Genomic DNA, 15,655 nt, shown 5'->3' with positions numbered 1-15,655 from the left:
TGTTCAGGTGGAAGCTTCACCCCAGACCCTGGCATCCATATATCCAAAGAATCTGGAATGTTTGGGTGGAAGCTCCATCCCAAGCCCCCTCCCCCTTCTCTCCAAACCCTGCTGCATCTCAGAGCCCGCCAAGTGATGACCTCTCCCTCAGAGATGCTCAAGACCATTCCCGCAGGGGACTTAAACTGCACCCAGAAAACAGACATGTGGTTTTCCAGTCTTCCTTTCCCGTCTCCTCTCTGGGGGACTGGGAAATCATTCGGGGGGAACGTTTTCATCCATTAGGCCTGGGCTTTTTCTAACTCGGTCTGATTTGGTCTGGTTTGGATTGCTGCGTCAGCAGAGATTCACCGGAGTGCGGAACTGTTTGGAAACTCATTTCACAGCTTCCATTCGGCTTCAGAGTTACTTAAATGTCTCTAGTGCTCTATTGGTTTAACCCAAAAATATTCCTCAGGGAAGGGGGGGGCAGTGTGGTTATAATTACAGACAGGAAAACCAAAAGATGTTACAGAATCCATAATACCCGGGGTCTATTAAGAGCTTCACTGGAACTAGGCATGGTAAGCAATTCATTGTTGTCGTTCTTGTGTAGTCAAGGGTGTCCTTGAACTCCTGACCCTTCTACCCTCCACACAACTGTGTCTCTATAGCCTTAAAATGTGGTCCTCATTTCACAGATGCTGTTCCTAATCCCAGAACAGGGAAAATAGTTGCCGAAGGGATAGAGCTGAGTGACTTAGGTCTAAACCCTTTTTTTGTGGTTACAAGGAAGTTTATTGGTTGGAGTCTTGCAGAAGCTTGGTTATCCTATTGTTACTATAAACCCCCTAAAGTCTTCCCTTCCCTTTAATAGCTGGGGATTGAAGTTAGGACCTAAAGCTTGTTCTCCCTTTAAAATGTAATTGGTTTTTAGCAAAACTCCCAGCTTCACACTTCGGATGAATTCTCCCCTGGGCCTTCCTTTCATGGGTTTAAATTACATGGCTTCTTTATTCTTCCAGCCCAGTTTGGTAGGTGGAATCCTGTAATCCTCTTTCTTCACCTAAAAGTCAATGTACTTGCAACCCAAATGATTTTGGCGTTCTTTGCACACACTTGTGTGGTTATGGGCGACAATCCTCAGATCATTCTCCTGATTCTGATGTCTGACTTTTCCACCCAATGGTGATGTTTCTTTTGGAGGTATTTTTCCCCATAATTTCTTTACGATGAGCACTCTTAACAAACACTATGAAAATTTAGAAGGCCTTTTGCCTGTTTATTACAGAAAGTTGGAACCTTCTAGTCTAAAGATATATTATGGGGTGGTAACTGTAATTTTTATTAGTGTCTTAGTTTACTGGGTAAGAAAAGAATCCTGTTCCTCTCCCACCCATCTGACCCCTGTTAGTGAGGGTTGGTGCGATTGGACCACGCTGCCCCAGTGATGCCTACACAACTGTTTCCAGACTGGTCGCTAAGGAATTGTTTCCATGGAGACGGTTACAACTCAGGGCTCCCAGCTGCTTTCTTGATCTCCCCTCTCTTTTCCCCCATTTCCTCCCCTTCCCCCATCTCTCTGCCACCCCTCTTTTTCCCTCTCCTTCCCTTCTGGGCTCTCCCCGTTAGCACAGAGACCAGAGGGACCTCCGAAGAGGATTTTGGTTACAGTTTAAAATGAGAGAAAGGATGAAGCAGGAGGAGGAAATGAAGTTCCTAGCCTCCCAGAGGAAAACAATGCAAGGCACACGTGACCACGTATTAATCTGGCAGAATAAAGAGGAGAGGAAAATTCCATGCAAGGCCTGCGTGAAAATGAAGGAGAAATGGAGAGATTGCATTCTCTTGGGGCAGACAGAGCTCATTAGCTAAAAACTAGCTTACAGTCAATGTTCGTATATCCCTAACGATACTGCAGAGGATCATTAGCGTGGGATTATCATAACCATTTTGCCTGTATGAAAACAAATCAAGAACAAAACAAGCCACAGAAATGTGATGGCGTTGTGTCTAATCGGTGTTTAATGGCCTTGGACCAGCAACCCTGAAACGGCTTTGTGAAGGCTACTGCTTCCGTTTATGTCCTCACTATCTGGTGTCTTTAGAAAAGTGACCACCTCCTTCAGATGGCCATCATTGTTTCTCGGGACAAGGCTTTTGGACAAAGATTTCATTCTTGAGATTGTTTAAATTAGTTCCCTGGAAACTGTGGAAACCAAAAAGCCTTATCTAGTATGATTATAAGTAAACAAATGGTAACCTGACGGCAGAAGTCACCTAACTCCTTCATCCTCTGTATTTGAGAGTGCCCATGCTTGTGTGTACAAGGCGGCCACTAGCATCTTTTCTTTTTAACATTGTGTGTGTGTGTGTGTGTGTGTGTGTGTGCACTGCAGGTGTGAAGGTCAGAGGACAGCTTTCAGGGGTCAGTTCTCTCCTACCATGTGGTAGGGTGTTATAGGCTTAGCAGCAAGTGCCTATACCTGCTAAGCCCTCTCAGCTGCCCCCATTCACCTCTTAATGAGACAGTCTCTCTCACTGGCCTAGGTTTGCCCAGGTAGGCTAGCTGGGCAGAGAGCCTGCAGAGTCTCCTGTCTCTGCCCCACGTCTGGTCTCTTTTACATGGGCTCAGATTCAGGTACTTATGGCTGCCATCTCAGCACTATGCCAGATATGCTTCCACCTCAACTACCTCCCCCAACTAAGTTTTGACAATAGTTCCAAGTGCTGAACATTTATTCTGCTCCAGTGATTACTGTGGGGGCCAAAGAGGGCGTGGTGGCAGAAAAGGTGAATCACCACAGTGGCTTTTAGAATATGTAAGTGGGCGACTGTATAGGAAATTCAGCATAGACCATTTCTCTCAACCTGATTTTCTAGTTTTGTATGTGTGCCGCTTTTTGAGACGTGTTACACAGCCCAGTGATGCGGGAGTGATTCTCCTCACAACAGCCCAGGCTCCTCTGGCAGTCTCCATTCTACAGGCTCAGTCCCCACGAGCTGTTTATTGGCAAGTGTGTAGCACCACCCCTAACTTCCAAGCTTCTTCTTTTCTTCAAGATTTAGGTGTATGTGTATGTGTGAAATGTCTACATGAGTCTATGTGCACTGTGCACTCACAGGTGCCCTCAGAGGCCAGAAGGCATTGGATCCCATGGAGCTGGAGTTGTGAGCCACCTAATGTGGCTTCTGGGTATCAAACTCTGGTCCTCTTCGAGGGCAGGGAGCACTCTTCACAGCTGAGCCATCTCTCTAACCCTGTTTTAAAGCTTTTAGGGGTAGACATAAATACAGGTTTCATGTATATGTACCTATGTTTTTTTTTTCATGTAAAAACAGTAATGATAGTTACACTTAGCGGTAGAGGCCTTAATTCATTTTTACCAGAACCCAGCAAAGTTAGTATATGTGTATTGGTGTGTGTGCGTGGGCGCGCGCATGCACACATGCATAACTGAGGCCTACTAAACACGTGCATAGGTGCTAGGGTTGGGAGCTCAGGTCCTCAACCTTGTGTAGCAAGCCTCCGACCCACTGAACCATCTCCCAACTCACCAAGGATTTGAAGAATAATGGGCCATAATGTACTGCTTTTCTTTTACTTTGGTAAATCAATGGAAAACTTTAACCTTCCTAATCAGGGAATGGGAGGCTTGAGTTCCAATCTAGTCCTTCACAGTTACCCATCAGCTGCCAGTTAACTTTTTCAGAACCTCAGTTTCTCAATCTCTTATTTGGGCTGTTAGGATAAAAATTAGAAACTGAAACTTTTAAGCCAGGCATGGTGGTGTAAGCCTTTAATCCCAGCACTTGGGAGGCTGAGGCAGGCGGATCTCTGAGTTCAAGGCCAGCCTGACCTATAGAGGAGGACATCCAGGGCTACATAGTGAGACCCTGTCTTGAAAAAAAAAAAAAAGAAGAGAAATTGGGGCTGGAGAGATGGCTCAGAGGTTAAGAGCAGTTTACTGCTCTTCTAGAGGTCCTGAGATCACTTCCCAGCAACTACATTGTGGCTTACAACCATCTATAATGATATCCGATGTTTTCTTCTGGTGTGCAAGAAAACATGCAGATGGAATACTGTATTACATAATAAATAAAATAAATTTAAAAAAAGAGAAATTGAAATGTAGATAACTGAAGTTCTACCATCTCTCATGTGTGTTTGTTTATAGTATTGTTAATAAATTTGGTTTCATTTATGTAAACCTACTAGATAGTGAAATCAATAGAGACTTAATTTTTCATTTGATGTTATTTTATATGTATGGGTGTTTTCCTGCACATACGCTCGCTGTGTGCCTGGTGCCCAAGGAAGCCAGATAGGTGGAGTTACAGACTGTTGTGAGCTACCATATGGGTGCTGGGAATCGAATCTGAATCCTCTAAAAGAACAACCATCTTCTCCAGCCCCAGGAGAGACCTTTTAGTACTATGTATTAAATAATGCGTTGAGGGCTAATGAGATGGCTCATCGGGTAAGGTACCAGCCACCAGGCTAAGCTGAGTTTGATCCCTGGGACCTACAGGTGGACAGAGAGAACCAACTCTCACAAGTTGTCCTCTGACCTCTACACACATTGCATGGCAAGCACACACATCCCCCAACACTTACACCAAAGAAAGCTCGGTGGTTAAGATCACTGGCTACACCTCCAGAAGACCCACACCTGACTTCCATAACCACAGTAACTCCAGTTCCAGGAGACCTGGCATATTTTGTCTCCCCTATATTTGGCAAAACCATTTAGATTTCTTTCCTATCTGCATATATTTTAAGAAGCTTCTACTATAGTAGGTTTCCATATGACCCTTCAAACAACGGCCTTTAATGTTAATTGTTCCCTGTCTCTCTCCATTTAAAACTCTCGTTTCAGTCTCTCCCTGTCTTTCATAACTACATATTATGTTCCCCTTCCTTTGGAGACAGTGCCCTTTCCCCTAGTTCCTTTTACTCCATACCTAACTTCTGTGATTATACAGATTGTAGTATGCCAATCAAAAGCTTAAAAGCAGCCGGGTGGTGGTGACGCATGTCTTTAATCCCAGCACTCAGGAGGCAGAGGTAGGAGACCAACTTGGTCTAAAAAGTGAGTTCCAGGACAGCCAAGGCTACACAGAGAAACTGTCTTGAAACTACCCCCTCAAAAAAAAAAAAAAAAAAAAAAAAAAAAAGCTAATGCCCACATATAAGAGAATATATATACAATATCTGTCTTTTTGGGTCTAGGCTACCTCACTTCAGGTGATATTTTGCTAGTTCCACCCATTTACTGCAATTTTCATGATTTTTTTTAAAAAAAATGCCTGAATAATATTCCACTGTGTAAATGTACGGCATTTTCATTATCAGCTGATGGACATCTAGACAGTTTCCAATTTCTGGCTGTTATGAATGGAGCAGCAGTGAACGTGAATGAGCGAGGGTCTCTGTAGTAGGACGTGGAGTCCTTTGGGGAGATGCCCAGGAGTGGTAGAGCTGGATCTTAAGGTAGATCTATTCTCAGCTTCCCGAGGAACCACCACACTGATTCTCATAGTGGCTGTACAAGTTTGCGCTCCCACCAGAAAGGGATGAGTCTTTTACCTCCTGTCCTCACCAGCAGGAGTTGTCATTTGTCTTACTGCTCTTGGCCATACTGACTTGGATACATTCCGAAATCTCAAAGTAGCTTTAATTTGCATTTCCCTGACGACTAATGATGCTGAACATTCCTTGAGTGTTTCTCAGTCACTTGTGTTTCCTCTTTTGAGAACTGTTTAGTTTTGTGCCCCATTTTTAATTAGGTTATTTGTTTTTTTTTTTGATGTCCTTTTTTAAAAGTTCTTCACATATTTTAGATATTAAATGGATGTGTAGTTGGTAAAGATCTCTTCCAATTCTTTAGGCTGCCACTTTTTATGACTGATGCTGTTCTTTGCCACTTACAGATGCTCTTCAGTTTCATGAGGTCTCGTTTATTAATTATTGATCTTAGCGTCTGTGCTATTGGTGTTCTGTACAGAAAGTCTTTTTCTGTGCCAAGGAGTTCAACACTATTCTCTTTCTCTTCCATCAGATTCAAGGTATTTTGCCTTATGTTGAGGTTCTTGATCCATTTGGAGTTGAGTTTTGTGCAGGGTGGTAAATATGGATCTATTTGCATTCTTCTACATGCAGACATCCAGTTTGACTGTTGCCATTGTTGGAGATGCTGTCTTTTTTTCCCATGTGTAATTCCTGGCTTCTTTGTCAAAAGTCAGCTGTCCATAGGTGTGTGGACTTATGTCTGGGTCTTCAGTTTAATTCTATTGATCAACATGTCTGTTCTTATGCCAATACCTTGCTGTGTTTATATTCCTATAGCTCTGTAGCACAGCTTGGCATGGGGGATGATGAAATCACTAGCAGTTTTTATTATTCAGTTTTGACTATCTGAGGTTTTGGGTTTCTTTGTGACACTGAAAATTGTTCTTTAAATTTCTGTGAATTGTGTGGAATTTTTATGGAATTGTGTTTAATCTGTAGATTACTTTTGGTAGGATAGCCATGTTCACTATATTAATCCTACTGATCCATGAGTATGGGAGATCTTTCCATCTTCTGATATCTTCCTCAATGTCTTAAAGCTTTTATAGTATTAATTTTTCCTTTGCTTAGTTAGTTACTGCCCCACCCCACCCCAGGCAATTGTGAAAGGTATTGTTCCCTGACTTCTTTCTTGCCCTGCTTGTCATGTACATATAGGAAAGCTACTGATTAGTCTGTTAATTTGTATCCTGATACTTTGGTTGGTTGGTTTGGTTTGGCTTTTTTGGGACAGGGTTTCTCTGTGTAGCTCCAGCTGTCCTGGAACTCACTTTGCAGACCAGGCTGGCTTGGAACTCAGAGATTCACCCCCCACCCTCCGCCCTGCCTCTGCCTCCTGAGTGTTGGGGTCAAAGGCATCGCACCTCTGTCACCTGGTGTATTCTGCTACTTTTCTTGAACCTGTTTACTAGCTGTAGAAGTTTCCTGGTGAAGGTTTTTTGGGTCTTTTATGTGTGAAATAACACCATCTGCAAATAAAGACACTTTGACTCCTTCCCTTCCAATGTATATCTCCTTGACCTCTTTCAGTTGTCTGATTGCTCTAGCTAAGACGTCAGGTACTATATTGAATAGGCGTGCAGAGTGGACAGCCGTGATTTATTCCTGACAGAGGCTGGAGAAGTCACTTGCCGGGACTAAAGCAGGGACTTACAGCCTGTAGGTGAGAGGTGATGATGTGTCTGCCAACAGCTGGGTTTGTGCCAAAGTATGGTCAAAAACTGAATGCTTTAGGCCAAGACTTGGGGCTGCTGACAACTTCAATGGAGGATCTACCACAGCTGGCAAGAATTTGTAACTTTTTTTTTTTGGCACCTTTTCTTTGTTGGAGATTCTCTGAGAGGGCAGGGTTTGGTGAGGGAGAGGTAAGGCTTCTCAGATAATGCAGGAGAGCTGGAGGTCCCAACCCAACACATGTGAGTGGTGTTATCCTTTACAGGGGTGGGTAGGAGGATGCAATAAGATCCCCCCCCATTGCATGCTCTCTCAGCTTCCTGGCTGTCACCCCCAGATCTGCTCTTCTCCACTGTGCCCTTAACCCACATAGTACCTGAACCCTACGCAAAGGAAACAAAATAAACCTTCCAAGAAACTTAAGTTGGTCTGCTCCGTTACTTTGTTACAATGATGAGAAATAACTGCCACTCTTGTTACTTTTTGCTTACACAAAGGCAACAGTTTGAGGCCTTCTCAAGTGTTCACAGATGTTCTCAGGTCTTAGGATAGATTCAGAGCCCTATCTATACCTGTGCATTGCTTTCTAGAATCCCAGGAGCACACCAGAGGTTTTCTCCTTGCTCTTTCTCTTTCAGTGGTCAGAATTGAACCCAAGGCCTCTCATATACTAGTCAGTTCCTCTATCACTGAACTGCGTTCCCAGCTCCTATCAGTCAGAGCTTTCAAACCCCTTTCTAGGGCAGTAAGAGTAAGTGCTGTTTTTTTTTTTTTTTTTTTTTGGTTTGTTCTGCTTTTTGCTTATTATTGTTATTATTTTGTTTGGAGACAAAGTCTCATTATGTATCTCTGTCTGTCTAGGAACGGTCTATTTAGACCAGGCTGGTCTCGAACTCACAGAAATCCACCTGCCTCTGCCTCCTCAGTGCTATAAGCCCAGCGGCATTTGCTATTTTTGCAGAGCCCTTGGGTTCAGGTCCCAGCACCCACATCAGGCGGCTCACAGACCCCTGTAACTCCAGCTCCAGGGGATCTAATGTCCTCTTTTTGCCCTGCATTGATGTGCACATGCTCGCACATTAAAATAAAATAATAAAAAGCTCTTCTCAACAGCTCATGCTGTTTCTTGCAAATATTTGCTTAAAGTCAACTGTTTGCCTCAGTACCTTCCCTCCAACTCAGGCAGACATAATGTTGTTAAACAGTTGGTTGACTGTTTTTGACAAACAATTCTGGAGGAAAAGCTGTTTTTACTATGTGAACCAAATTAGGTTAATAGAAAAAGCTTTGCTATTGGGGATCTGCCAGGAGAATAGCAGAGAAGCCAAGCTATTTGTAGTAGGAAGGCCACTTGTTCATCCCGGCTGCCCAGAACCAAAATAACCATACAGAAACTGTATTAATTAAATCACTGCTTGGCCCATTAGCTCTAGCTTCTTATTAGCTAACTCTTTTTTTTTTTCAAGACAGGGTTTCTCCGTAGCTTTTGGTTCCTATCCTGGAACTAGCTCTTGTAGACCAGGCTGGCCTCGAACTCACAGAGATCTGCCTGCCTCTGCCTCCTATTAATTTGTGTATCGCCAGATCTGCTTTGGGCCAATAGCAGAGCTATAGGGGAACAGAGCTAAGTGGGGAAAACTAAACTGAATGCTGGGAAAAGAAGGGCAGAGTCAGGAGAAGACATGTAACCCCGTTGGAGACAGATGTTGGAAATTTATCCGGTAAGCCACAGCCTCGTGGTGATACACAAATTAATAGAAATGGGTTAAATTCATATGTAAGAGTTAGCCAATAAGCCAGGCAGTGGTGGTGCACGCCTTTAATCCCAGTACTCAGGAGGCAGAGGCAGGCAGATCTAGAGCTAATGGGCCAAGCAGTGATTTAATTAATACAGTTAATTAAATCAGAAATTCACTTGAACATACCCTATCTGTTTCAGGGGCTATTAGATTGTTCCATAACAATGGTGGTCTCCACTTCTTCCTTCTCCTCTTCCTCTGACCCCTCCTTTCCTCCCTTCTTTTTCAATTTTATTTGTTTTTTAAGAGAGGGCATCTCTTTGTAGTTCAGGATACCCCAGACTCGTTATGTAGATCAGGTTGGCCTTGAACAATACGGCAAATCTCCTCAGCCTCTTACATGCTGGTATTGCTGTTAGGTTTCAAACCGGGGACGGATGGACCAGATGCTTATTAAACATGTCAAAGTGGACCTGGCTGCCTTCCTCAGCCCCCCACCTGTAACCCTGGACTCTCCAGCCCTCAGGGCTGGGCTGCTTGTCCCTGTGTAATCCAACCATTTTGGTGGCCTGCTCTCTTTGTAGCTTTGGGCTTCCTGGCTGCTGCACCTGGTTGCCCTCTCTCCGCTCCCTTCCCCTTCTCCCCACATGGCACAGCTCAGTCTGGACATGTCCCCTCTGGACTCTCCCAGATGTCCCTGTCCCTGCCTCTACCTATGCTTTTCCATAGATGTATAGTAACCCTTCTTCTCCATCAATACCTAGGAGCAGTCAAGTTTCCTCTCCTTTTTATTGCTTGTCTTCACTCAATTACAGACAGGCGTTACTAAGTCCAACAGGGTGTCCTGAAAACTCAGCTGTCCTGAAACACACTCTGCAGACCAGGCTGGCCTCAAACTCAGAGACCCACCTGCCTCTGCCTCCTAAGTCCTGGAATTAAAAGCGCGTGCCACCATCACTGGCTACTTCAAACTCGATCCTCCTGCTTTCTGCCTCGCAAGTACTAGAATTATAGGTAAAAATGTGAAAAGAACAAGATTCTACAGAGCTCTATAAAAATTGGTGAATCTCTGTGCGATTATTATATCTAAAACTTCAAAATTCAAAGTATAACTATCTGCACAGTTACTTAGTCAAGTGTGGTTTCCCTATACAGGAGCAGAAAAGACCCAACCAGTCTTTGATGGGTAGTGGAGGGCAGGGGTTGCTATTACAAACAAGCTGCTGGATCACGCTGTCTAACTCAGAAAACATCAGAACAACAGTTAACTTTTTGCTCTTTCCTTTAAAACAAATGAAAACAAAAAATTCCCCAGTATTCATGTTCACAGTGGCTGCCAGCACTCTGCTAATGAACATTTACAATGTCAAGGGACAAAACTGCTGTGTATGATGGAGTACCCTAGTGTAAGGCAGCACTCACAAGTGCGCTTTTAAAGCGAACAAGCTACAGAACAGCCAGATTTGCTCCCTGTCATCTGTAACCAAGGGAAACTGTGAAGAAATGGCTGTAAAGCTACAAGCACACCGCTCTGTTCCCAGGCACTCCCAAGGGCAGGCTCAGGGACTAACCTACTAGACAAAGGGACCCAATTACTTCATATTTGCATGGTGAGTGGGCCCAAGGTTAGACTTCCAGGACATTTTGTTTTGTTTTGTTTTTGCTCTTCGAGACAGGGTTTCTCGTGTGTAACAGCCTTGGCTGTCCTGGAACTCACTCTGTAGATCAGGTTGGCCTCAAACACAGAGATCTGCCTGCCTCTCAAGTGCTGGGATTAAAGGCCTGTGCCACCACCAACCCATGATTTCAGGGACATTTCTACAGTGTTCTGTTACATGACTCAGGGTAACAAGACAGGTGTAAAAGGTACATTAATCTTTTCTGTACTTTTTTTTTTTTTTTTTTTTTTTTTTTTTCCCCAAAGATTGTGGTGAGTTGCCATCTACTGTCCTTACTAAGCACAAGAAGGCTGGACTTTATGGAAAAATCTGTGTGTTAATAGGGTTTCTCTGTAGCTTTGAAGCCTGTCCTGGAACTAGCTCTTGGAGACCAGGCTGGCCTCGAACTCACAGAGATTCACCTGCCTCTGCCTCCCAAATGCTGAGATTAAAGGCATGCGCCACATGCGCCTGTCTTTCTATACTTTCTTACTGCTGATTAAGAGTGCATATTCATGCCAAATTGAAGATTAAAGACCAAGTTATGAGTAAGAGAAACCTGGGGCTAGAGAGAGAGCTCAGGGGTTAAAAGTATCTGTTACTTTAAAAAAAATTATCTATTCTTTATTCTATGCACATTGATGTTTTGCCTGCATATATGTCTGTATGAGGGTGTCAGATCTTAGAGTTACAGAGAGTTGTTAGCTGACATGTAGGTGCTGGGAATTGAACCCAGGACCTCTGGAAGAGCAGTCTTAACCACTGAGCCATCTCTCCAGCCCTCTGCTACTCTTACAATGAACCATGGTTCGGTTCCTAGCACCCACATCTGAGAGCAGGTGACCAAATGCCATTTCAGAAGGGTGGTGCCCAATACCGGAGATGAAGGACTGACACACAGGGAGGGCCAAAGAACCTCCGAACAGACACACACATTCAAGATCCACCATTAAAGATCCCCGTTGGGTGGAGTGCTCAGCGGTAGAGTGCTTGCCTAGTCTGCCTTAGGCCCTGGGTTTAATCCCCAGTACTTTATAAAAACAAATTGCCTTTAATCCCAGCACTCGGGAGGCAGAGACAGGCAGATCTTTGTGAGTTCAAGGCCAGCCTGGTCTACAAGAGCTCCAAAACTCCACAGAGAAACCTAGTCTTGAAAAACAAACAAAACCAAATCCAAAATAAAAACAAACACCCCCCCATCTTTTCTTTCCTAGGGTTTGATAATTCAGAATAATTAGTTGATTAAACTTAAACCTTTTGCTAGTTACAAACCATACTTATGGGTTTTTGGAAGTTATGATGTGGACAACTTTGGAGAGTCATTATTTTGGCTGCTACTCTACTAATAATGGCTTGAATCTTTGGGACATTTGCTCTGTATTGGGCAGGAAGTTTAGAGGTAGGAGCACTTAAGGGTCATCTAGTGGGTTAACTACAGCGTGAGAAAGCACACTTCCCTTCATCTGGTCTCTTGGCTTTCTGTCTCCTTGCTTGTCGTGGTCCAAAGACCAGCCTGCTGCATTTCTAGCATCAACATGTCCAGCTCAGGGGAAAAGGGAAAGGATGGCGTCCTCTATTCTCTTAGCCCTGTTCCCATTCATCTGAGAGCAGAACGTCCTTCCCATAGTCTTTCTAGCCATCATTCTCTGAGACTTGTCGCCATCTAGTGGTAGGGCGATCTTTAAGACTGAGCATCTGGCAAAGGGAATGAAATTGTCCAGAACTGACAGGGGCCCCGTGCATCCCTGAACCCAAAACAAAACCCACATTCTTTGAGGAAGAGAAGGTGAAGTTGGGGATGTCATGGGTGGAGAGCTAGGGGTATCTTGTTGAATAAGTGAATGACACCGGTTGTCATAGGTTGAGACCTATTCCTTGAAAAAGACTTTTGTTGTTGGTGGTGGTGGTTTGGGAAGCAATACAGCATTTCTAGAAACTTAAAAAGCACACTTAAGGGTAGAATTCTAGTCTTCAGTAATGAATTTAACTAAAAAACACATACAAAGCCAGAGCTGGGTATGGTGATGTATCTATACTACGAGGCAAAGGCAGGTGTCTGGGGCCAGTGTGTGCAGAGTTATGAGGAAACCTCTCCCCGCCATACTCTTCAAAAAAATTGGGAACTTCAGGAGTTGTAAACCTTGTGCTTAGCATGAGTGAGTCCCTGAGTTTAATCCTCAACACACACACACACACAAACAACTTTCAGAATTGTGTGTGTGTGTGTGTGTGTGTGTGTGTGTATTAGATAGACAGACCGACAGATAGATATTTTGCTTTTCAAAACCTGCCTTCTCTGAGTAATCCTGGCTGTCCTGGAACTCATTCTGTAGATGATGCTGGCCTCGATCTTAGAGATGCACCTGCTGATTTTGCTCTCAATCCTCCCGCCTTACATGAGTAATCACCAGTGACCGCTGCCATGCTGGGCCTTGGGAGAAGAGCTTGTCTGCATGGGAAGACAGCAAGCAGCACCTGTGCCTCTCAGACAGCTCATGAACTTCATGAAAAATGCTGTCATAGCTAGTCTCGGCTACTCTAGGATGGAGGGTGATGATGCTGCAGAGTTCTGTGTGTGGTGTGAAAAATAGTTCATTTAGCTAGTACAGAGACCAGCTGTAGCTTTGGAGCCTGTCTTGGAACTAGCTCTTGTAGACCAGGCTGGCCTCGAACTCACAGAGATCCACCTGCCTCTGCCTGCCGGGTGCTGGGATTAAAGGTGTGTACCACCACCGCTCTGCTTCTCTTAGCTAGTATTTTAAAACAAATTCAATGCAGAGGCTTTAAAAATAAGGGAATCACACATCTTTAGGTGCAGGTATGTTGGAGTAACCATTTGACTTTTTATCTGGGAATTATTAACTGTGTATGAAGTAAAACATTAACTTTACAGGAAGTGAAGCAGGCTCCCAGCAAGGCAGCAACCTCGCAGACAGAACGGGGAGGAAAATGAAGCTCCCGATTTTCATAGCAGACACGTTCACGGCAACAGCTTTCCAGGGCAATCCTGCTGCCGTCTGCCTCCTGGAAAATGTAAGTACTCGCTTCTCAAGGGCTAGGCCTGAAATTCTAGATGTGTGTAGAGCCCGTGACTTCTGGAAAAGTGAGGCCACCCTGAGTGCTTGCCACTTTGGCTTGTGATCTTTGTTATACCGGTGATGGTCATGTAACAAATAATCAAACAATTATTTTATAAAAGAATGATTGGAGCTCCCCTTCAGAATTAGGTTTTTGTTTAATTAGCACCAAAAACTGAGCACGAAATTACAGAATATCTGTGGGTAAAAACGGCTGAAATGCCATTTGGCACTTGTATGTGAACATCCTGGGGCTTTTTAGCAGGGCCAGTAGAGACAGGGTCCACTGTGTTACTCTGACTGGCTTGGAACTCTCTATGTAGCCAAGGCTACCCTTAGACTCTATGTATCTCAGCCTCCTGAGTGCTTGACTTGCAGGGTTCATTGTCACGCCCGCCTGCCGCCTTCTCTTTACCTCAGGAATGTAGTAGACATTCTCTTCAGTGTCCTGCAAGATGACTGACCCAGCAGGTAAGGGTGCTTGCTGCTAAGTCTGAGAATCTGAGTTCAGTCCAGAGATTCACATGGTGAGAGGAGAGAGCTGACTCTGCAAACTGTCCTTTGACCCCACACGTGCGCCTTGGGGCCAGTGAGAGGCTCAGTGAGCAAAGGTGCCTGCTGCCAAGGCAATGAATGGTCCTCTGCGCTCGCGCGCGCGCGCACGCACACACACACACACACACACACACACACAACTGAAGCCACATAAAAAAGAGGAATCAGCTGTGTAGGAGGATCATGGATTTGAGGCCAGCCTGGGCTACACAGTAGCCTCTAGACCAGCCTGGACTATTAACGAGAGCTGTCTCAAAGAATGAAATAAACCTCACCCTTTTACTTAGAGCAATTAGCGTAAAGGAGCTGATATCTGAGGGCTAGAGAGACGAGCCTCAGGTCGGCTGTGCATTCGTTAAGTGACCCTGCAGCCTGTACTTTCCTTCTACCAGCTACACAGGGTAAAGGAATTCCTAGGTTCTATCTAGTAATACAAGAGCTTGGAAGATTAGCAACCAGATTCCAAATTTGGAACCTTCTATTGGCTTAATATAGCAAGTACAACTTCCTGTAATTGTCTATCAAGAATCTAACTGTATCTGCCCCATGTCTCCATGTCACTCATATATATGTGTGTGTGTGTATACATATGCACATATGTACACATTTATAGATATAAATACATGTATATACATATAAGTATATATAAATAATTTACATGTAAACGTGTAAAAATATATGCATATATATTTGAGACACAGTCTATGTAACTGTGTTTGACCAGATAATAATTTGTGTTGTTTCATAACTTTATCTCCAGAATACTAATATCAATAAACACTAAAGCTAAAGAACCTGTCACTCTGTTTTTGTTTGTTACTGTTGGTGTGTGTGTGTGTGTGTGTGTGTGCACGCACGCACATTTTAGAACAAGGGTTCTCAGCAGCACACTGATGTGTTGGACCAGATGGTTCTCTTGTTGAGGGTGGCCTGATGTGCCTTGTAAGGTTTTCAGCAGCATCCTTGGCCTCTGTCCACTAGATGACAACAGTTTTCCCCCACTAAGACAATTAAAAATGTCTTTCTGGGGCCAGGCAATGTGGCATACACCTTTAATCCCAACACTTCCAAGGCAGAAGCAGGATGATCTCTATAAGCTGGAGACCAGCCTGGTCTACAGAGCAAGTTCCAAGAGAGGCTGGGCTCAACAGTAAGGCCCTGACTCAGAAAAACCAAACAAAATAAGTAAAAATTAAAATTATTTATAAAAGAAAGTTTATTGTGTATTCAATGTGTTTATTCTAAATAAGATTTACTGTCTGTTTGTTATGCTTTTAGGAACCATGATGCTAAGGTCAAATATAGTATTTGTTTTTTGGGTTTGTTTTTTAAGATTTATTTATTTATTTATTTATTTATTTATTTATTTATTTATTATGTACACAGTGTTCAGCCTCCATG

General features: G+C 43.8%; 1 protein-coding gene across 1 annotated transcript in view; it reads left to right on the top strand.

The window, feature by feature from the left end:
- LOC126502457 (phenazine biosynthesis-like domain-containing protein 2) overlaps positions 1-15,655 on the top strand; it is a 28,888-nt gene that overhangs the window by 1,852 nt on the left and 11,381 nt on the right. The window contains exon 2 of the mRNA XM_050143442.1: positions 13,516-13,655. Coding sequence (XP_049999399.1) covers positions 13,572-13,655 — 84 coding nt within the window. The 5' untranslated portion in view covers positions 13,516-13,571. The remainder of the gene's footprint in view (positions 1-13,515; positions 13,656-15,655) is intronic.

The sequence above is a fragment of the Alexandromys fortis genome, unplaced genomic scaffold, assembly GCF_014885135.2.
Source record: "Alexandromys fortis isolate MF-2015 unplaced genomic scaffold, M_Fortis_MF-2015_v1.1 scaffold_9, whole genome shotgun sequence".
NCBI classification, from domain to species: Eukaryota; Metazoa; Chordata; class Mammalia; order Rodentia; family Cricetidae; genus Alexandromys; species Alexandromys fortis.
Note: the sequence above shows the minus strand (reverse complement) of the source record. Positions and strands in the feature narration are given on the sequence as shown.